This window comes from Meles meles, chromosome 2, assembly GCF_922984935.1.
Source record: "Meles meles chromosome 2, mMelMel3.1 paternal haplotype, whole genome shotgun sequence".
Lineage (NCBI taxonomy): Eukaryota > Metazoa > Chordata > Mammalia > Carnivora > Mustelidae > Meles > Meles meles.
The window spans coordinates 50,428,990-50,451,270 of record NC_060067.1 but is presented as its reverse complement, the minus strand read 5'-3'; the positions used below and the strand labels follow the sequence as shown (position 1 = coordinate 50,451,270).

The 22,281-nt window shown below is 38.2% G+C and overlaps 1 protein-coding gene across 4 annotated transcripts in view; it reads right to left on the bottom strand.

The window, feature by feature from the left end:
• The window catches only part of PPARGC1A (PPARG coactivator 1 alpha), a 657,227-nt gene that overhangs the window by 98,063 nt on the left and 536,883 nt on the right, over positions 1-22,281 (bottom strand). Inside the window, exon 1 of one of the 4 annotated variants that reach the window (XM_045993999.1) lies at positions 284-494. The exons of the other annotated variants lie outside the window; for them this stretch is intronic. Coding sequence (XP_045849955.1) covers positions 284-331 — 48 coding nt within the window. The 5' untranslated portion in view covers positions 332-494. Of the gene's footprint in view, positions 1-283; positions 495-22,281 lie in introns of those variants that run through there. 4 annotated transcript variants of the gene reach the window in all.

Here is a 22,281-nt window from a genome sequence, read left to right as displayed (position 1 = left end):
TATGAGTAGAAACAGAGCCAAAGGCACATGGAAAGAGTTTCCAACTGCAACAGATACGGGTGACAGCAGCTAAGCTTTGATTTGCTCAAGGGAGCTCAGAGCCACCTTAAAATAGCAAACTTATTGGAGTTAAGATAAGATTGAGATTCCCTTCCAAAAGCTCCTGCCCAGGCTACTTTTCTGCCGCCTCTCCTTGTCCAAGCCCTTCCCCCCTTACAGGAATCAGTGCATCGAGAGGGAGGGAAGCCCCAGTCCTACAATGCCCAGCCCAGCCCCAGCTCACCTCGATGTCACTCCATACAGAGTCCTGGTTGCACATGTCCCACGCCATCCAGCTCCTGAATGACGCCAGTCAAGCTTTTTCAACTCCAATCCACAGTGACACAGAGCACACACTCATGCAGGCAACCAGCCCCTTACTGAGAGTGAACTGAAGGCACCTGTCTTACTACAGTCCCCAGTCACATGACAAAGCTATTAAAAAGTAGGCTGGGCTGTCACTCACCCAGCCTCCCTTCTCCTGTGCAGCTTGCTGCTCAAACTCGTGACGTCACTCAAAGGCAGCCCTCTGCCTCAGTGAAGTAACGCTTGAAAAAAAAAAAAAAAAAAAAACGGAAAGAAGAAAGAAAGGAAGCACTTGGACTTTTGGAGGCTTCAAGCATCATGCTGTGACTAAAGCCAGCTTTGAATGCCACAGACTCTAAACGGAGCCCTGGCCATATAATAACTAAAATCCCCTGCAATCTTTTTTTAATTTATTTTCCTTCCAAAACAAGCAAGTGGCAAAGCTGCCTGTTTCATGACAGAGTAACTATACTCTTTGCTAAAACGTGTACTCCCTAAGGATTCAAATTCCAAGACCTCAGTGGACTCTAGCTCCGTTTGGGACTAAAGCAAGAGCTTATCGCATGATGCATTTTTATGAGACATTTCTAATAGGGGGAAGTGTTTGAAAGCAGAGAATGGGGAAAGGATTTTTTTTTTTTTTTTTTTTTTTTGCTGTTTAATCAACAAAACCGGCTGTATTTGTTAAGGTATAAACAAAGTCCCCCTCCCAGGAATCAGCTGTCCCCGTGGCAGTAGGGAATACCAGCTCCCGAAGTGTTACTGCAATTTGCTTTGCTCCTTATAAGGAAAACAAGGAACAAAATACCACCCTTTCAGGTTCTTTCTAATTATTTCCATTTCTCTCATAGGCTCCCAGAAAACAAGTGTTAGTAAATACAGTTGCTGCTGCTGTGCCCAGATCAGCTGAGTTTCCCGGCTGCCTTTTTTTTCATACATGTAGCGTTTCCACTCCAGCTGCCTTAGGGTGCCTTTTTGAATAAACACTGGATTCCAACCCTAGTGCCTGGGTTGTGCAGTTTGCATTTGAGACCAAGAATGTCCGTGGAGTAAGGGAAAAATACTGACATGTTACTAGCAAGAATATTCATTTCTGGAGCTTTTTAATTTTTTTTTTTTTTTTAATTTCTCAGCTTCTACTCTGAGACAGTGAAGACCAATGCAGGTGCACTGTTTTATGATGACATACATATTGAATACATAACAAACTCAAGGTACTAGATATCACTGAAAAACACTTCCCATAACACCACAGTGGACTGATTTAACCCTTCCCAGTTCCAGGGAGAGGCACACATGGTACATAGATTTGTGAATATATGTGTTTTTAATAAAATTTTAAACCTAATATACTTTTAAAATCAGCTCAATTATTTTCCTTGATAATAACTTCTCTGAAAAAAAAAATCCCACAGGTATCTAAAAATAACTTTAAAGCACTATTAATTTAATCTCCTGTTCTACTAAGGTTAATTTAATGCATTCTCTCTTGTCCATCTCTTTCTAAAGAAAAAAGAAATGGTGATTTGCTGTAACACATTTTAGATGTAAAGTTGCTCAAAGATTAAAGTGAAAGGAAGGAAAATCAAACAAACAAAAATCAGTTTCTTTTTTCAGACCACAAGTGGGGAAGGTATTTTTTGAGTCTGATATCTGCAACAAGTTGTCAGTAAATTCCTGAATCGTGATGAAATTGACAGTTTGTCATTACTGGACATAAAAAGATGGCCCAAAGCTTTGACATTTTCAGTTAGTCGAATACATTTCACTGGCATGTTTTTCCCTCTTACAAATAGCGGAAAATTACTGTAGTTTTAATTTTCTAAGTCAAGAAAGAACAGGAAAATATAACCTCGGGAAGGCTTTTATACCTGCAATTAGTGGCATTACTCTGCACTCTCCACAAAGAAACACTAATTTTCTTCCCAATTATATTACGATTTAATGTAAAACTACAGTAAATTATTAAAATTCAGGGCAAAGGTCATTGGCTCAACCCTCAACACAGTCAACTGTGAAATCATATTGGTCGCTTGACTAGGAAGAGTTGATGTTTATTAATTATTGTCAGGTGATCCCTGTGGGGAGTTTTCTCTGATACTTTTAATTGTGTTCATCGAGTACAAGGCATTCGTTATCCATATATTTATAATATATTTATATATTTGTAAAATGTATAATTTATACATATGGTATTGATAAATATATATTTTTTAAATCGCATTCACACATTTTGCAGAAGTTCTTTACACTGGAATATTTTATATTATTGTTTTTGATATTTTAACCTGCTTCACATTGTGCTGTTGTAGTGTTCTTATTCATCTTTTGACGACCTAATTCCACTTTTTCTTAATCAAATCAGCACATTCACTGAAACCACAGGTGGTTTTATATACATTTTTTTTTTGCTTCACCATCACAAAGAGGGTTAGTAAGGAGTCAAAATACTGAAATGATTTATAAACTACAGCATATTGCATTTCCCCTCAAGTTTCTATTACTGTACAATTCAAAGTTTAAATAGATTCTTGGGACAAATTAGAGTAACTTCCACCATTTTTTTTTGTTAAGTCTCAAAATTACAACTCTAACGAGAGGGATATTTTTGAGGTCTTATAATTTGGTTAATTAGCTCTTCAGATTAAAAATTCTCTCCTGTCCATTTTTTTTTTCTTTTCTCAGGAGAGCATAAATTGTTAAGTTGCTCACCAACCTTGCTCTTTTCTAACTTCCCAGGCAGTTTCTATATTTAATTCTCTCTCTGCCTTGACTGTTTTTTCTCTTCCTCTCTCTGCAGCCCTCCTCATACCTCTTCGTCAACTCTGCCTCTAAGATTTCCAAATGTTTGGTTTCAATCAACAAGGACCTATTGAAATCTTACTGTGTCCACAGCAATGTAATGCAAGGCCTGCCAAGAAGGCATATGACATGGACACAAGGGAACTGACAATTTTAGGGGATGACAGCCCTTAAAAACAAAGAATAATTTGATATGAAAAAACAATGCTGCTTTGCTTTATATCCAGATTCCTCTTCTCCTTCAAACACACCCTTTTTAAGTACAAGGTCCTTTCACTAACCATTACAATTCACACCCAAATCAACCCCACTTTGTCCCAACAATAGAAGGAGGTATTTATTAACATCTGTTGAGTGCCCATAATGTTCCATATCTTCACAGGGCCTAGATTCCATCCCCAATGGAATTCCTCCCCCCACTAGCTCTGTTAACGTTTCCCAAGACTCCAACAACATTGGTGAAGCCAAGAGATCTGGCCTCAGTTGATAACAAGAGAGAAAATACACCTTCAAGAGAATAATTCCACTCTATAACAAAAATATTTGATAAAGTACGCAACTTTTTTTTGCTGTCCCCAAACTATAGGCTTTTCCCACTCTATTTCAGATATTTGCCGCTTTAAAAAAAAGTAAACACAATCAAACTCAAACTCCCAAGCAGACAACAGCAAAGACTATTTGTTTTGATGTCATTATTGCACACAGGTGAGAACTCAGAAGTAAAGAGCTACTAGTATAAATATCTTTGCCTATTTGTTTTTATAAACTTAAATGGAGATATAAGGACAAATTTAAGGCTGAAACTTATAAAGAAAGAAAATTGGAGAAGAAAACATCTATAGCAGAGCTTACATGAGCTTGACATAAGATCAGCATTTTATATAGAAAATTTCAATCACTTTAGGTCCTCAAAACAACCCAATAAAGATTATCTGGTACTCATTTTATAACTGAGAAAACTTTTTTTTTTTTTTTTTTTTTTTAAGCCAAGGGTTTAGGTAGTAACTGAAAAGGGCAGATAGATCTCTGAAAACCCTTCTAGGAAGAACTAAGTTTCATATATAAGAATAATATTCATCCCCAAATCAAAAGCACAGCAAAGACCCCTGCAGAACTTTATATCTAGGAGAGCCTCTACATAGCTGGAAAACAACGTTCCTGGGAATGCTGCCTGCCTAGAGCACTCTTCCAGAAAGGAAAGGGATCTGCCCAGAATTGCTAATATTTTTAAAGTTAATCATTGCTAACAGGCATTCAATTGCTTGCTTTTAATTCCTAGAGGGGCTAATTGATTCTGATACCCCATGTCAGTTTCTGAGCACACGCTCTGAGCCTCTGGGACATTTCTAAAGCTAAGGCCATGCAGGGCACGAAAGTTGGTGGCAAGGCAGGGTGTATCAGAGACCTCTGGCCTATAAACACTCTCAAAATCAAGTCTTATTTTGCACAGAACTGCCACAATCCTGTCAAAGTGAACAAAGCACCTTTGGGGAAACAAATAGAAAAAAGTCAGTGGACAGCTTTAATGCCTCCTTGAGTTCATTCATTTATTTATTTATTTTCAAATAAACTGAAGGTGATAGACAACCTCAGCAACACATCTTTTATCCCCAATAAAACCTTCTGCACAACAGCTCTATGCAAATGAGTCAGCCTGTATTTTAACATAGACCTCAAAAATCTGCTTTTGCCAAACACATTAGAAAAAAAAAAGTGAAAATTAATATGAGCTGCAGTAAATTGGACTAATAGAAAGTAGGCAAAAAGTATGCTTACTAGGTCCACAGATACGAGAGAATAAAAGGATGGTGAAAATCTGCTTGTGTTTATTTAATTCTGTCATATTTGTGCCTCTACAGACATTTTCATTTACCTGAATTGTTTCAGGTTAATTCATCTCTAATGCAGTGTGTTATTGATTATATAAACAAGAAATACTCAATAGGATTATTTACCATTTTTTTTACTGAAACTGAAAATAAAGCACATATTTTATTAAATGTAACACTGTCTAAAAATTTGAAGTGCTACCTAACCTCACTAACACAACAATTCATTCAGTAAGATTATTTTATCCCCTAAGGAACTTAGTGAGGGCTAGGGAAAACTGAGGTATGTAAATTACTAAATTGAAAAAAATTTGTTAGTCAAACAGTTCCCCCTGGTACTTTTTTCTAGAGCTTAGGTCCTAATGAGCTTAACTTTTCTTGATTTTAGGGAAGTAAATTGTATTTCTCAAGTAGTCTCAAAACCGAAGAATTAAATAAGCAAAGTGTGGTTTTTGTTTTTGTTTTGTTTTCTCTTTCTTTCTTCTTTTTTTTTAATCCCATCAGACAAGCCCTGGAAAGGTTTGGTGATTTTGCTTTTGTTTCTGTTGTAGATCTTTCCAGTGCTTTAATATTTGAATTTAATTCTAGCAGAGTGAGTATGTACCCTAAAAATGTGGGGATGTCAAAAGGAAATAAATTCCCATCTTAAAAAAAGCAATTAGCTTAAGGCCTAAGCTAAATTTTATAATGACTTATATAAAATCTTACCTTATATTTGCTTGCCCCATGGCACACAGGATTTTTGAGAAAACTTTCTTGACCAAGAACATTTCTAAGAATGACCTCCACATTTAGAAACTCAATCAAAAGTAGATGTCAAATACTACTGGTAGGATTATAAGTGGGTACAAATTTTTCTAGAGGACAAGTAGGCAATATGTATCAAAAATGTTAAAAATGGGCATGCCCAGAAACCCAGAAATTCTACTTCTAGAAATTCATCTTAAGGACACACCAGGGGGCATGTGTGCAAAGATTTTTGGTGTAAGGAGAGCCAAAGCTACATTATTTATATCACTGAGAACTTGAAAGCAGGGTAAATGTCCAACAGTAATCGTCTAGTTAAATAAATTATACAACAATATGTATATTGCTGTATTTTATATATATTCATATATGAATGAATATGTGTATGAAATATTCATTCATACATTTTTATATATATATTCATTATATATATGTATATTCAATGCTAATATTAAAAACTGTTACAAAATACATTTAATAGAAAATGAGAAAATGTTCAAAATACATTAAGGTTTTAAATTATGTTTGAAAAAACTATAATCACAACAATTTACAAATCAATATATACACTCAGAAAGAAAAGAGGAAGGAGGACCAGCAGAACATGTACCAAGGTGTTAACAGTGGCTGATGATATTGTAAGTTCTTTTTAATTTTCTTTGTGTATGTATGAATGTCTTCCTGTAATTTTTAAATTTTCTGTGATAAACATGTAAGTTCTATATTCAAAATTTAAATGAAACTATTCTTTTTTTTTTCAAAGGAAGATAGAGATTGAGGCTTAGATCTATGCCTTCTTAATGTACAGGAAATGTGGCAAATAGAAATAGGCCCAGACATCCAATATAAGTCTCAAATATTCATCACATGTTTAAAAGGAAGCCATTTCTGTCTATCGCACCAAGTGTAACCGACAGTCCACTCAGGAGACAAGCCTCATGAGCAACTGAGAGAAGTTACTCCTTGGCACTCGAAAAAGCCTCTCTGAGCCCTGAACTATAGGGTGAGGAGAGCTCTCAACTCTTATTAGTTTGCCTCACAGGAGGCGCCAGATTTCTGACGCCCAGATGCCCTTAGCGTCTTCACTTTCTTTCTCAATCTGAAATTTCATCAATTAAGTTACATAAACTTCTGGTTTAAAAACGTAATCATCCTTGGTAGGGTAAAGGGGATTTCAGTTACTTATACAAAGGCATCTATCTGTTAGACCTGTTTCTTCTTCCTGGCTGGCATCTAACAGAGATCAGAAGCCCATACCAAGAAAAAGAATCATAAATATTTTTGACTCCACTACGGAGCAGATTTCTCAGGAAGAGAGTTTTCACCCGGGCAACTGGAAGGGGTCGTCCTGGAAGGTGAAGGAAGAGTTGCTGAAGATATGACTTCTTCCTGAGACAACATAAATGGACAGGCTGAGGAAAATGCCTTCCAAGTTGCAAACCGGTGACTAGCAAGTGAACTTCTGGGACTCAGTCTGTTCCTAAATGGGCAGCCACTATGTGCCTGCTCTCACGTGGCAGCCCTGTTCTCGGACAAGAAGTTCATTTTAGACTCCCCAAATATCCCGGGGAGTTTGGCTCATCCTCTTTTCCCGGGAAAGCTTACTGTCTCCACAGGAATGAGAGCTTTACCGTTAGCTCCTTGGAATTAATGTTCTCACAGTTAGTGGGCCTTTCCTGCAAATCACTCTTCCTACACTTGGGTGATCATTGTTTTGACGATTTAGAATTTTCATGAGAAAAGGGGTAATGAGGCTGGAACCAAGGCCAAGTTCATGAGGTTTATAGTCCCGGGAATAAAAGGCACAGCAGAAGGAATATACTCCATGGTATTGTAACAGCCTTGTATGGTGACAGATGGTAGCTATGCGTGTGATGAGCATAGCATAATATTTAAACTTGTCGAATCACTATGGTGTACACCTGAAACTAATGTAACATTGTGTTTTAGCTATACTCAAATAAAAAAACAAAATGAAAAAAAGTGTGATTACAGGTGGCTCAATTCTGAGAAGTAGAGGGACTTTCTGGATCTTGATTTAGCCCAAAATGGAAGGAAAGGGATGATGAGAAGAACATTGGCCCTCATTCAGTGTGTCACTAGTCCACAGTTAAGCTTTGGGCAGTTCATTTCATGGCTCTGAGCCTCAGTTTCCTTATCTGTCAAAGAAGCTGGCCAGATTCCACCACATCTCAGATTCCTGCCACATCTCAACTGCAATGATATGTCCGCCTTGACGAAGACAGGCAACTTGGGAAGACCTGTTTGCATGGAGCAAATCCAAATGTTTCATTGCACAAACGTACTGGAATCAGGAAGCGTGTGCAAGAAAAGTCACATACTCAACTTTTCTGAAAGAGTAGAGCTTCATCACTTCCTTGGCAATATGGATATTTAATTTCCTAACCATTCCAGGAAAGGAATACAGGAGAACTTATGAAATATACTACTTTCACTCATACTGAGTGTGAGAAAACTGGTTTCTACAGACCTGAGTTTCTTACAAAGTCCAACAGTGGACCCAGAGCAATAGCGAATTTCCATCTTTTTTATCATGAATGCTATTAAGCGGCACGAGTCATATGTGAGACCAGACCCCTACCTGCACATAAAAATGAAACTAGTGGGATAGTAACTATTTGCTTATGCCTGTATATAGATGCAATTTAACACACTAACATGTGATTTGGTTTTACAGCAGGTAAGAAAAGATGTTACCAGGAGAAAGAGGATTTACAAGAGAGGAGGGATCCTGAACTTAGGGTTTTGTATAGAGGAATAAAGTCTCTAGCATCTAAGAAAATAAGAGTTTAAAGTAACCCTTCTGCATCCTCACACCAGAACACTCCCCTCACTTAAATGAAAACCTCATTACATTTAGTCAAAGGAAAACTTACCCCTTTTTAATTTGAAGGAAATCACCTGAGGTATTACTGCATGGTATGGAGAGAGAAATGGTCATATGCCTAAAATATGTTATCATGGCATTATTAGCAGACATACTAATCCTCGGCTGTATCACAGGGTAGTTGATGTCTCATTGGGAGTTAATAAAGTCTCCCGGTCATCTGTTTTCTTTGCACATGCAACTGAACTTAGCGGGAGGTGGAAGATCTTGCTTCGGAGCCATCTAATGTCTCCCAGCTGGAGATTTTCCTTTAGGGCTGAGTGAGTAGCCCTAGGCACACTAGGCACACTAAATTCCCTAATAGAACATTTAGAGGGATCCCTGGTGACAAGGGAGTAAACAAAGTAAGACCAGGTAAATGATACACCTCAGGAAGGACAAAGCCTCGAAAAACCATGAGCTATCTTCATACAATGCTGGATGTCCACACGGAATTCTCCAGCATACTGTACTTCACTTTGCAAGTCCCATGGAAAGAAACAACAAGAAAACTAACATGAGAAAGCTTGATTTGTGTGCCTGGGAAATAATCTCCAACAGGCAGTTTGCAAGAGTTTCCCTTTGAACAGGTCCAAAGCTCGATTATGCTTTAAGGAGATCAGGGTGACCTCTGTTCCAAGCAGATCATCAGAAAAGGATTCTTTCCCTGCTTCTTTTCAAAGCAAGGATCTCTGACAGCCCCTAAGGTGTTAACTTTCCACCTTCCATCTTAGTGGTTCCACTTCCACGTAGGGCACCTAAAAATAGGCCACACCTAACCTCCTGCACAGCCATGCAAAGCTACTTAGTGGGAACTCCAACTCTGCGCTCTCCCGTGGGTATTTGCAGACTGTGCTCTTTGTCTTCTCTATGATATTACCCTCTGTTGACGAGCACATAAACACACAAGACCAGAATGGTTTGCTGGGACGAGCCTTGCGTCACAACCGTGTGCTGCTGTGTTTTAGATTTATTATTTAGGTTTATTGCCTTTTTTGTTTATTTATTTAGATTTATTATTTCTTACTTTGTTTTAGACTGAATCAAATGAAACTATGGATGATGACGTTCTGGAAAAAAGCAACTGAAATACTATCGATGTTCAATACACTTATTAATTCCACTTACAATATTCAGGTTGTGGGGGCTCTTATCCTTCAAAAGCATAGCCAAATACATTGGTGAAAATGAATGAACTTCTGTGATACATCAAAGTATAGATAAATCCCCAGAAACATAAGGTGAAGCAAAAGGATCCAGACATGCCAAAAAAAAAAAAAAAAAAGTGCATACCTTATCCTATTCTGCATAAATAAGTACAGAATCAGATAACCCTAATTTACGTATCTGAAAGTCTGAATAGACATTGCCTTTGGTGATGGTTGGGAGCTGGGGACATGGGCTGTGGGAAGGGGCTCCAGACAGTTGGTTATGGTCTATTTCTTGGTGTCACTGCTAGTTACATGGCTAAGTTCAGTTAGTGAGAATTCATAGAGCTGAACACCTAGGATACATGTACTTTTTCAGTATTTGTATTATCCTTCAATAGAAAGTCTAAAATGTATAGAGGAGAAAGAAAAGGAGTCTTTTTATAATAATACAAAGTTCCAATGATTGCTACATCTCCGTTAAAAAAAAAATCTTAATGTTCAACTTCTCTTCTCAAAAGAACCATTAACCTACATAGACAAACCACAGTGGAGGAGGAATCAAGCAGCCTGATGTCTAAGTGTGTTTGCCTGCCCTTGGACAAAGCCCCTTCAGCTTTGTAGATATATTTTCTATCAAAAGATGGGATAGAATCAGGTCTTCTCTGAATGTACTTCTTAAATAAATCAAGTGAAGAAAACCTCTAACTCTAAAACTGTAGTATTTTGCCCTTGGTTCAGATTTCATCATTGAAGGTTATCACTGACTTGGTTTGAAAACATGGTCCCATTTCCTGAGAACATGACTTTGGGGGTCAGTCAGTGCTGATTGGCCACTTAGGAGTTTTTTGTGTGATCCCAAGTGAGGTAAATAAAATATCTGACCTCACATTCTCCCCAGTAAAAATGGCAATATAAATACCTATTTTTCATGGTGGGTGTTAGGGTTAAATGAGATATGTATGAAACCAGTGCTTGACATATAATAAGTACTCAATAATGACATCTTATATTCACATACAAATACTTCGACCTCAATTTAACATCAAGCAACATTATAGTAGATGCCTAAGTTTGCTCTTTGCCTGGCCTCCTCATCTTAAAATAAAATAAAATAAAATAAAATAAAAAGTCTAGAAACAAAGTAGAAAGAGCACTTTCTTCTGAAGTCTTACATTAAGCTGACTTTCCATGAGAGTACACACAGAATCACCACCTCAGCTGTAGGGATGCCAAGAGTTTGCTGGTTTCTCTGTTTACCTGAGGAAAGTAAAAACCAGCCTCATACTGGTCCTGACCTGGCTCTACCTCCAAAGAGACCAGAAGCAGCAAGTGCAGAAAACAGTGTTTGTTTCCATTATGCTGGCCACAAAAGTTATTTGAGCCAAATGTCTGAAAAGTCTCTCTATTAAGAAATAAGACATCCACATGGTGCATGGAGAGTGACAAGGTACCAGGGGTTTGCAAATGTGAGAAGAACCACAAAGTATCCCTTCGTGTTGTAAAATGATGATATCTATGGGGGAAGAATGGAAAACAAAGCCACAAGAGCAAAATAACTCAATACCAAGTCAATTTTGCCACAAGTCTCCTATCAACTAAATGGTGTTAGAATTCATACTCTTCCTGAAAACCAGTGATCAATCAAATAATCACTTTTTAAATTGATAAAATGACATAAAGGATATGTTATGCTTTGTTTTGGGTTTTAAGGATTCTTTTTTCTTGCAAGTCATTTTTCTGTGTAATGAAATGCCAAAAAGTTGATACATAAATTAACTGTGCTGCCCAATCCAGTAGTCACCACCCACATATGGCTGCTGAGCACCTGAAATATATCTAGTCAAAATTAAGATGTGCTATAATTGTAAACTATGCATAGCATTTCCAAAGTGTTAGCATGAGAAATCAAATGGAAAATATCTCATTAATAATTTATGTTGACTAGATGTTAATATGATATTTTGGATGTATTGGGGAAAATGAAAGATACTATTAAAATTAAATTTACTTCTTTCTTAATGTGGCTACTAGAAAATTCAAAATTACATATGTAAGGTACAGAATCTTCCCGTTTGATAGTCCCTGGTCTCAAGTTTTGCACCTTCCCTCAAGTAAGTGATATTGTACGTGCAAATAAAATTCATGAATTACAGCATCAGGGAATTTCAGAATGAATCTGGGGGAGGAGAGCAGGGCCACAGCAGTGCACAACTCTAGGGGGCACTCCTCACATCACAGGCTGGGAAGAGTGATCACTGGAGCTTTACAGGCTTCTGCTTGCACTGCTCTGCATTATGTACTGTATAATCCATCCTCCCTACATAATCAGGAATCCCTTCTAGAACATCCCTGAGGCAACCCCATACATCTCTTCAACACTTTCCACAATTTTCCAAAACATATACATAATAATGAGATGCAAATTTATAAAGTGAGGTCTACCCAGTACTCTGGACTGAGGGAGGGTAGAAAATAGAGCTGATCATATTATAAAATTTAATAGGATGCAGAAGTCCAGGGAAACAGAACGTATGAAAATTCTGAGATATATACTGGGATGCAATGTTCTCAAGAAAACAGTTTTCTTCCTGGAGTCCAGAGGCATTTTTCAGAGGGTAACATCCACTTTAATTACAAAATGCACCAGCCTCTCTCTTCCAAGGGAGGAAAGCCTGTTGATGCATCTGTAATGTAGCTTTAGTTTTTGATGCCAAAAATGATTCAGTAAACACAGTTATGTTATGGTATACTATTTCTTATTCAGTACTCAAATTAATCTCAAGGCAGTGCTGGCATTAATTCAATTTGATGCCTGTACTTAGGATTTCACATAGGTGCCTTCATCCAATTCTTCTTCTCAACTAATAAAATCTTAATTCATGGTAATATATTTATTTCTAGTTCAGTTCATGTTAAGGAGTGCAGTACTTTACAGAAAACTAATTAATATCAATCATATAACACTTTTAATGGTTCAGAGGAAAATCCTACACTGGGGGAAAGATTAGATGAACCAAGGGGTCTTAGCCCATCCTATTTACTCTATTTTTAGGATTTGAGAAAAGATACCAAGCATCATTTCAAATATTAATTTAACTGAAGGCGCAAGTCATGGGAAAGTTGGGAATTAAGAACCCCGGTTCTGATCCCTAATAGGACATTGATTTGATGTGGCCTAGGAATGTAATTTACACTCTCAGAGATTCCGTTTTCCACCTATTTTGTGTAATAGCCATATAATTCCAAGTTGGTAAAGATATTCAAATTGAGATGCATGGCACTATTAAAATAATGAATAACTTCACTAATAGCAAGCCCTCTGCAATTGTTGGTAACAATTCTATTTTTATGTAATGTTTGAGTAATGTTGATAGCATCATATTTTCTGGGATTGGACATATAGTCAGCAGGATAGTTCAAACGTGAGTCCTCACTGTGACATAAACAGTGCCCCCTGGAGTTGTGCAGTGCAGTGGCCCTTGCATTTCCTTAGGGAACACCATTTAAAAGATCTCATCTCCCCCCAGCACAAGAGCTGGAACAGCAATTGTACAAGTTTTTGAAAAAAAAAATTAAATAATAATGCAATAGGTTCCTTGAAATGCACAGTCATTAATATTCAGTCTTTCCATATTAGGCATTAGGCATTTCATTCACTCTACAATTTCTCCATATTGACATGCCACCAACAAAAAAAAAAGAAAGAAAGAAAGAAAAAAAGAAGAAGAAAAAGCACGTACTATTCTGTTTTCTTTCTTTCTTTTGTCTTTTTTTTTTTTTTTTGGCCTCTTCAGCAATCTACGAATAAACCCTCTAAACCTGATACACACATTTTTTTCCTGATCATTAGAAATAAAACAAAAGCCCAAACACAGCAGCACATTGACTTCAAGGTATAGAGATAACGCTCACTTGGTACTCACTTGATACTCACTTTCAAATCTGAATCCATAGTTGATAACCCCGATACGCATGTCATTCATTTTACTGCAGTGTAAATACTTGCATCGCAAGCCGAGGGAACACTCCTGACAGGGGCTTGCACGAGCGACTTTTTAATTCACAAGGACATGGTGACGTGGGAGGGCACCTCGGAGTCACTGCTCAATGAACTCCACAATAGGGCACAAATCTGAAACCCAATCTGAGCCAGATATGGACGTAAGAGCAAATATATACAGTATCATGTGCTTTCCAACAGCCCTGTGTCTCGAGGGAGCTCTCTGACATCAGCAGTTGAGACAGGTGGTTCCCCTTCCAACTGTGGAAAATAAAACCCCATTGCAGAGGCACTAAGTAAATATAGCTGTACTGTAATTTTTCTTTGGTGCACTCTCCCTGTGATTTCTGCCCTGTGATGAGACTTTATCCAATGAACCCATTCAGGACATTCTTCTACACTAATAACGGACCCTGCATTCGCAAACGCACTGCAGCTGGCATCGAAGACACTGTTTGCTGCCCCAGTTGTCACAACTAAGTTTTCCCTCCCCTTGTGGATTCCGAATAGATTGTCAAGTGACTGCCCAACCCTCTGCTGGGATATGTCACCCTTTGTCCCCTGTTACTAATACAACCCAACCAAATGACAGACAAGACTCAGATCATCTTAAAATCACATGCACAGAGCAGGTCAGTGCCAACCAGATCCAGTTTGAGTCTGAGAACTAAAATCAGCTGAGATGTACTAAGCCCTTTGTGGCCACAACTATTTGCTTTTGCATTTAAGAATTACTAGCAGAAGGGCACCCTGTAACGTGTGTATAAAATTACTTAATTCAACTTCTATTTCCCTTTCTGAACGTAGATACTTTTACACTCTGACAGCCGCTGGCTCTTAAAGCATTCTCCTTTTTGTTGTATCTCCTTAGAAACACAAATCTTGTTCCCTGGCAGCAGCGGCTCTCGGCTCTCCGGGCCGCACCGCATGCCCAAACTGGTTCTCCTCACAGCTTTAATTCACAGTAAGTGGCATGAAAGGAGGTCAGCCCTTCTCAAAAAACACTCAGAGTTCTTTTCGACTTCAGAATCTATTTTGAAAAGCCACACTCCCTGCCACGTAGAGAGCAGCTTCCCATTTTGAAATTCTGGCTTATAATTGCTGGACGACGTAGGGCATGGTCTGCAAAGGGGCAAACGCAGGGTTAAGATCACAGTTTCATCCTGGGATCACAAAGCTCTGCGAGAGCTCAGGAATTTCTGGAAGACGAGCAAGTCAGTAACTGCCATCCCCCTTCACCCCCAAAATTACCCTCTCGCTTGAAAACTACTTGCAGCACACATACATGCTATAGCTTTCCTTTCCCGAGGTGTTCGTTGAATGCTTAACTCAATAATGCCATCTTAATCCCGAAAGTTTCCATGGTAACCTGCCACTGTAATAAACAAGTCTGAAGCATGAGAAATGAGGCAAGGTACTCCTGCTTTCCCCATCCTCCTCCAACTTTCAAACAACAGCGTCTTCTCTAATCCTTTAAACACCATAGTTCAGAGCTACTTGTGCCAGCAATAAAGCATGACAGCAATAAAGAAATGATATCCCTCATTTGGTGAATATCTCCTGTGTACCAACCACTGTGTGGAGTAGTTATGTACAATATCTCATTGTAGGACCTAGTACCGCCAGAATGATGATTCAGGGGATTGGCTCACTGAAGCCTCAAGAGATTAAATAACTTTTCCAAAGACAGAAGCTGGTCTAGGGGAGGCATGGGACCTGAAGATCCTCTTGCCTGACTTCCAAAATTTTCATTTGCTTCCAATCATCAGGTTACTTTGACATCTAGAAGTCACCCCATAAGTCAGAAGGGAACCATAGCTTCACGTTCTAATGGAAAGTAAAACACCACACACATCTAGTCGAAACAACCAGGGAAATTCAAAAAAGGCATGACTCAAACGGAACACAGCCAACACATGGCACCCTGCTCTGGTCAAAAGAAGCCAAACTACAAGTATCTTTGAATGTGATCTAGCATATCATTTAAAAGAATGCATATTTCTTTGTAGACCAACCTCTAAACTTAACTTGGGATATCTGATTCAGATCATGGAAGAGCACTTTCAGAGAAAAAGAAGCCCTTATATAATGCCACCTCTCTTCCTAAATGAAATTGAGATTTCTTTTGAAGATGGCAATTACAAATAAAGGCCAGATTAAGACATATCTTAAGACCACATAGTAAACCATATGATGGAGATGTTTCCCACGCTACAGATGAGTTTCCAAGCAAGTGTATATGACGAAGTGTTTATCTCACTCTAGACCAGAACTCAACAAACAGATTATAACCTTGACCCTTAACACCAATAACTGAATCAACTTCCAATATAAGTTTTATAGTGTTGGCTTGGAAGTGTGATCAAATGTGAAAAGATCACATGAGTTAGAGCCATTCAAAACTCACTGTAGTACAAGTTTTTGGAAAGTGGGGCTAAAATATGTAGTTTTACAATCTCCTCTGATTTTGGAAATATAAACAAACTCCACTGAATGTATTTCCAAAAAAAATGTAGGCTTTGAGAATCTTTTGGCTCTGGTCTTGAGACAACTATAAGTAAGGTCCGAAGTACCCAGTCCTTCTGGCTGACTGAATGGCGATCATTCAATAGGGCAGGTTCCAAAGTAAATGGCCCAGAATGCAAAGCCAGAATACACTGCCTCTGCTGATAACCTCACACTTTCTGGAACCTAGAAGAACAAAAGCAAACAGGGATGGCCTATGACCATTTGAGGAGGTAGCCATGCAATTATTAATTCTGACCTTCCCATAGCCATCAACACCACCACACCTAAAAAAAATCAAAACCACACTGATTATTATTGAATAGGACTGGAAATTTCATGCCTTTGTTTTTTTTATTGTTTATTTATCAATTTATTTATTATTTTTTTGGACATTTGGTCCAGAGGTAATACTACTGAAGAAAGAAACTCACTTTCCAAAAGAGCAGTAAGCCAAATTCACACTCAGGATCCTTTTCTAGGTATGCAAATTATGTACTTTGTTCCAAGCTACATAATTCAGATTCAGAACTCAGATGGACACAGAATAAAGACATTGGCTGGAGGCTATGCACTCGGCTGAGTGTACCAGGAGCATGAACATACTTGGAGTGTACTCTACCTCAGTAAATATATTCCACCTCAATACCACCAGTTGAACCACTTAATATCTATGAGACTTTGTTTTTCCACTTAGAAAATGGGAGTTAATACCCTCCTTACTGGCTTATCATGGGGCTTCAACAGGAAGAGGATGTGGGGTGAGGGGTGTTGCAGAACGCCTCGTCTGCAGTGGGTACTACACAAATGTCCATGTCCTGCATTGCTCACGTTTCTCAACTCCAACTATTTCTCAGTCCTCCTAGCCTCTCCTATCTTCCTAGAATTTTTTAAAATAAAATATATGTCATACGAGTTCTATACTTTTTATTCCGTGGAACGGACACTGCGATTCATATAACAAATGTACATGGGAAACAGGGCTTGTCCTTCCCTCTCAAAAGGTACCTTGCCCATGTATAGAGGGGAGAAGAAACAACAGCTCTGGTTAGAGCATAAAATGAGCCTCAATGGAATCTGTAAGGAGGCATTTTTAAAGATCAAAGATTCATGTGAAAAGAAAAATCTAGAACATTTTGCAAAGGGAAAAAAAAATTGATATTTGGATTTATTGCCAATGCTTAGTCACTGTAAGTTTGGGCAAATGTTGAGTAAAGATGCCATGTAAATTGCCACCAAGTGGAACTTTCTTTAAAAGAACCAGTGACAGACAATGTCTCCACTTTCCAACTCAAGCATCTCTTTGGGATTTAAAGGACAAAATTATCAAGGACTAAATATGAAAAATCAAAATTTTGAAAACTCAAAAATATGTGAAATTCAGTAATTTCCCACATAGGAAAACAAATAACTGAGGAAAACTTTAAAGCTACATTATTCATATGCACTGAAGGTTTTTTTGAATGTCTGCATCATAAAATACTCTAGAAATGCCTATAGCTTTAAGAAATTAAAATATATTAAATGGATGACATAGAAAAAAAAACAAATATATTCTCGAAATCCATATATTCTTTTTCTAAATATTATCAATAACCAACAGCACTGAAAAGAAAATACCATATTGCTTGGAAAATTATCCACAAAAATTTATCTCTCCAATTCATATCTACTGTTGTTATTTATAGTCTCAGACAGTAACTTTAGACTTGTCAAAAGGTGTGGAATGTACTTCCTTCTCCTGTGCATGGATTCTGCTTAGCCAATACTAACCATGCACAGTCTCCCTACCTTGTAAAGGTAAATAAGGCTGGTCCTAAAAATTAAAATTAAAAATCTTGGCTAAAAGATTTCCAAAGAACACGAGATAATGAGGACAAGCAACCAGCTGCTAAGAGCCAGTAAATCAATAGGAATCTACTATGGTGTAAAAGATGGGCCAGTAGCAAGCCAGGTACTAAACCTACATTAAGATTTTATATGTTCCTGCCCTCAAAGTGCTTATAGTCTAAGGGTGAGTAGAGGCCAGATTCATCACCAACATCTCCACATGTGAACAGAACAAAAGCAAGTGTGTTGAGGGAGAAAAGATGGGGTTCATAGAGTTTTGAAAAACATCTAATTAACCTTATAAATAGCCTAGAATGAGAATGCCAGTCAGAACCTCTGAAAACTTTGAGAGGTCCCTGCTCCATATGTAATTCAATATAAAAACTAGACCCGTTACTCAGTTTTGTATGTATAGAGAAGCCCAACAGAATGCTGATCTTTGTTGTAATGAGGACTTCAGTGTTTAAAGGATCCAGTGTAATAACCTTTTAAAGGAAAAAGTTTGGTGCCCTGCATAGGTGCTCTGCTTTTCTGGGGGCTACTTAGTAGTTCAATGTAATATCAGGCAGTCCTATGTGGGTGCCAACACACAAATAAAGGAAAACAGAGATGTGGTTGCTAGGACTTTGCCCATGGACTTTTGTCCCATTCATGGGACCTCCAATAAAAGTTCTGGGGTCCAGAACAAAGTATTACAAGAAGCATACTTAGCTGGAAAAGAGCATATGGGTTTTTCTAGCTTTGGGGTGCCTTCTGGACCCCCAGAAGAGGCAGGAGGAGGAAGGAAAATGAGGGAGAGAGAGCTTTCTCTTTGGAATAAGATCAACCTGGGGGAGAACCAGGTTCTGACACTTCCTGACTTGTTGAAAAGGTCTAAGGTGCTTAATCTCCCCGGTCTCTATAAAATGGAGATGATACTACTATCCTCATGGAGAATGTAAGAATTAGATACCTAGCTTGGCCCCGCATAGATATTTGGTAAATGTTAGTTTTATTGAATACTAAGGGACTAGAAAATAAAAAGTCTTGGTTCCAAATGATGAATCATACAAGGTCCAGTGTTAGCTGCTAAGGGAAATATAAAGAAATATGAAACGTAGTAAGACCCAAGACTGTGCTCTCAATTAGTTGGTGGAGTGTAGCTACTTACGTGATGTTACTGAAGATGGGTCTTTAACTCACAAAATTCCAGGAAGTCACTAGAAGATGACATATACAACATCAAAAATTGCTTAAAATGGAAGTAGGTGATTTTTTTTGAAAGTATAGTCCAATATGATGCCTACCATGTACCTACTATTATTTTTTGAAAGATTTACTTATTTATTTTACAGAGAGAGAGAGAGAAAGAGAGAGAGCAGGGGGAGGGAGAGAGAGGAAGACAGAGAATCCCAAGCAGACTCTGCGTGGAACCCAACGTGGGGCCCAATCCCACCACTGCACCGCTCAGGTGCCCTCCACTACTGTTCTAAGTGCTTTACACATATTATCTCATGAAATAGGTACTATTGCTATCTCCTCCATTCTTGTTTTTAGCTGGAGAAATAGACACAAAGAGAGTTAAGTGACATGCCCAAGGCTATACCAATAATAAGTGGTCGGCTGTGCACTCGAACCCAGCTGCCTGATTTCAGGGCACATGGCTTTAACCTCTCCACCAAACTGTCTCCTACTACCATCTCATGTAGTTTTGAATCTTTACCAACTCAAGTGGAGTGAAGCACTAAAACAATACAGTTGAACTGGATTGGGCTCCTGGTCCCACAGAGCCCACAGTTGAGTAGATTAAATGGAATCTATGATTCTGAAGCAACAGAGGAACCTGCAGAACACAGTGAGTAAAACACAGAGAACAGAGAACCCCAGGGTGCTGCAAGAGCAGGGAAAGGAGAAGCAGGTGTTATGGGAAAAGAGCCCTTCTCCCATCTTCCCTTCTTTGAAGTCATTTTCTGTGTGCCTAGCAGAGTGTGGGGGCCTTCCGTGGAAAAAGAATTGCCTTTTGTTATCTTTGAATTTTCAAGATAATGATATTTTCCACTGCTCTTACTCAGAAGTATGATAAAATACAATACATCCTCTCCAGGGGTTTACACGGAGACATGGATGGACTCATAATTCTGGTTTGAGTTCACTCGATTTGTGGCAATGGCCTGAAATCTCGAGTATGGAGCCATAATACATAATAAGAATCCCAATCCAATCAAACCAAATTCTGAGAGTTACCTGATGATCTTCCTCATGGGCTATCAGTCTGCCAGTATCTGCTGCTAACTGGAGATAAACTGAGATTAATGACCATGAACTTAACCAAGAAACATATGTTAAATTATAATTAGTTAGTCACTTTCCAACTGGATAAAACATTGAGAGAACCTACCATGGACTGGAGAAATGATGATAGATGAACATCAATTATTTCATCAAGAGATATATACTAGAATGCATTTTGGTAGCCTCTAAAAAGCACCTATTTTTAGGACATGAAATCCTAGAGGCTGTTCAGGAACTTCATGGTCCTAAATGTAACTAATTACTGACCAATCACAAAATGGAAGATTAAACCACACATAGGTCATTAAGATTAAGTTTTAAAAGATACCCAGTGGGAGAAACTAGTATTTTGAAGTAGGAAAAATGTCTTAGGGTATTATTAAAAAGACAGAGAGAATTCCGGGTGAAGATATGGCCTTTCAAAAGCATGTTCTTGGTTTACTAGGCCAGGCTGAGAGACAGCAAGGTTACAGAGCAGAGCCTCACACCCTTGACTCTGACACTGACTTTGGCTCATAGCCACATGGAAAGGTATGAAAGCTCTCTGTGCCTTATTTTTCTTATCTATAAAACTGGTTCACTGTGCCCTTTTCTTAGGTTTCAGGACTCTATAAAGATCACAAAAGATAATATGTTCGATTGCTTATGTGTCAACTTGGCTAGGCTATGGTGCCCCATTTGTTCATTCAAACACTAATTTAGGTGCTGCTGTAAAGGTCTGTTTTATAAATGTAATTAACATCTACAATCAATTGACTTTAAGTAAAGCAGATGATCCCCCATAATGTGGGTGGGCCTCATTCAATCAGTTGAAGCTCATACAACAAAAAATAGACATTGCCCTAAGAAGAGAGATTCCACCTCAAGAATCTCTTGATTCTTGTCTTAGAATCAGATTTCTTAAGATGTAAGAATCAGATAACTTAGAAATCTTGCCTGAGTTTCCAGCCAGCTAGCCTACCCTATAGATTTACAGAGTTCAGTCTTGCTAGCCCTCAAAATTATGTGGGTCAATTCCCTCAAAGTTCTGTCTCTTCTTCTCTCTCTTTCCCACCCCATCCCATGTAACAAATAAGCATACAAAACATAGGTCTTTCATTTTAGTAGTAGACCAACTGGCAAAATGTCTAAAACCCCAGGATTGTAATTTTTTAATGTGATCTCAAAAATAAATTTGGGACCCTCAAAAGAGAAGAAATGCAAGTAAAGTGAGGCTTAAAGACATTTAGAACATAATCTCCATGAAGAAAAGAAAATTGACTTGTTCAGAATTTCATTCATCATTCTAAAAAGGTGACAAATGTCTTAAAAGACATGTGTTGAAAGTGAATGAATGGTGGGATTCCACAGCTGTGAAGAGAAAGGTAGAAGACTGTTTCTTGTTCCTTAGTATCAACTCATTATCTCAATAGTTTTACTTCTGAGCTGATGTAGCATCATAGAGAAAGCAAGTATTTACTCATCTGTCTCTATATCCATCCATTCACAGAATTTACACTACCTCTTTCAACAGACAGTGCCAGGCTTCAGACTATAGAGACAAAGAAAACAAAAGTCTTCCTGCAGCCTAGTAAGTGAGGCGATGAATAAACAAGGGCAATGATTTTAGTAGAATAAGCTGAAGTAAAGCAATGCAGAAGGTGCTAGGGAACCTCAGAGCATAGAGACTTAACCTCTTCTGGAAGGGATTCATTCATTCACCCATGCGTGCATTCATTTCCAAAATGAATCTTTATGGACGTAAACTCTACATCAAGCACAATGCTACATCCTGGGCCTGCTCAGAGAGTGTCATCAATAATATTAACAACGGCTATATTTTATTGAGTGCTTACTACATTTCAGGCTTTGGTCTAAGCCATTTGAATTTATCTACTGTTTCTTTTCATACAATAAGGGAATAGGGTATATATT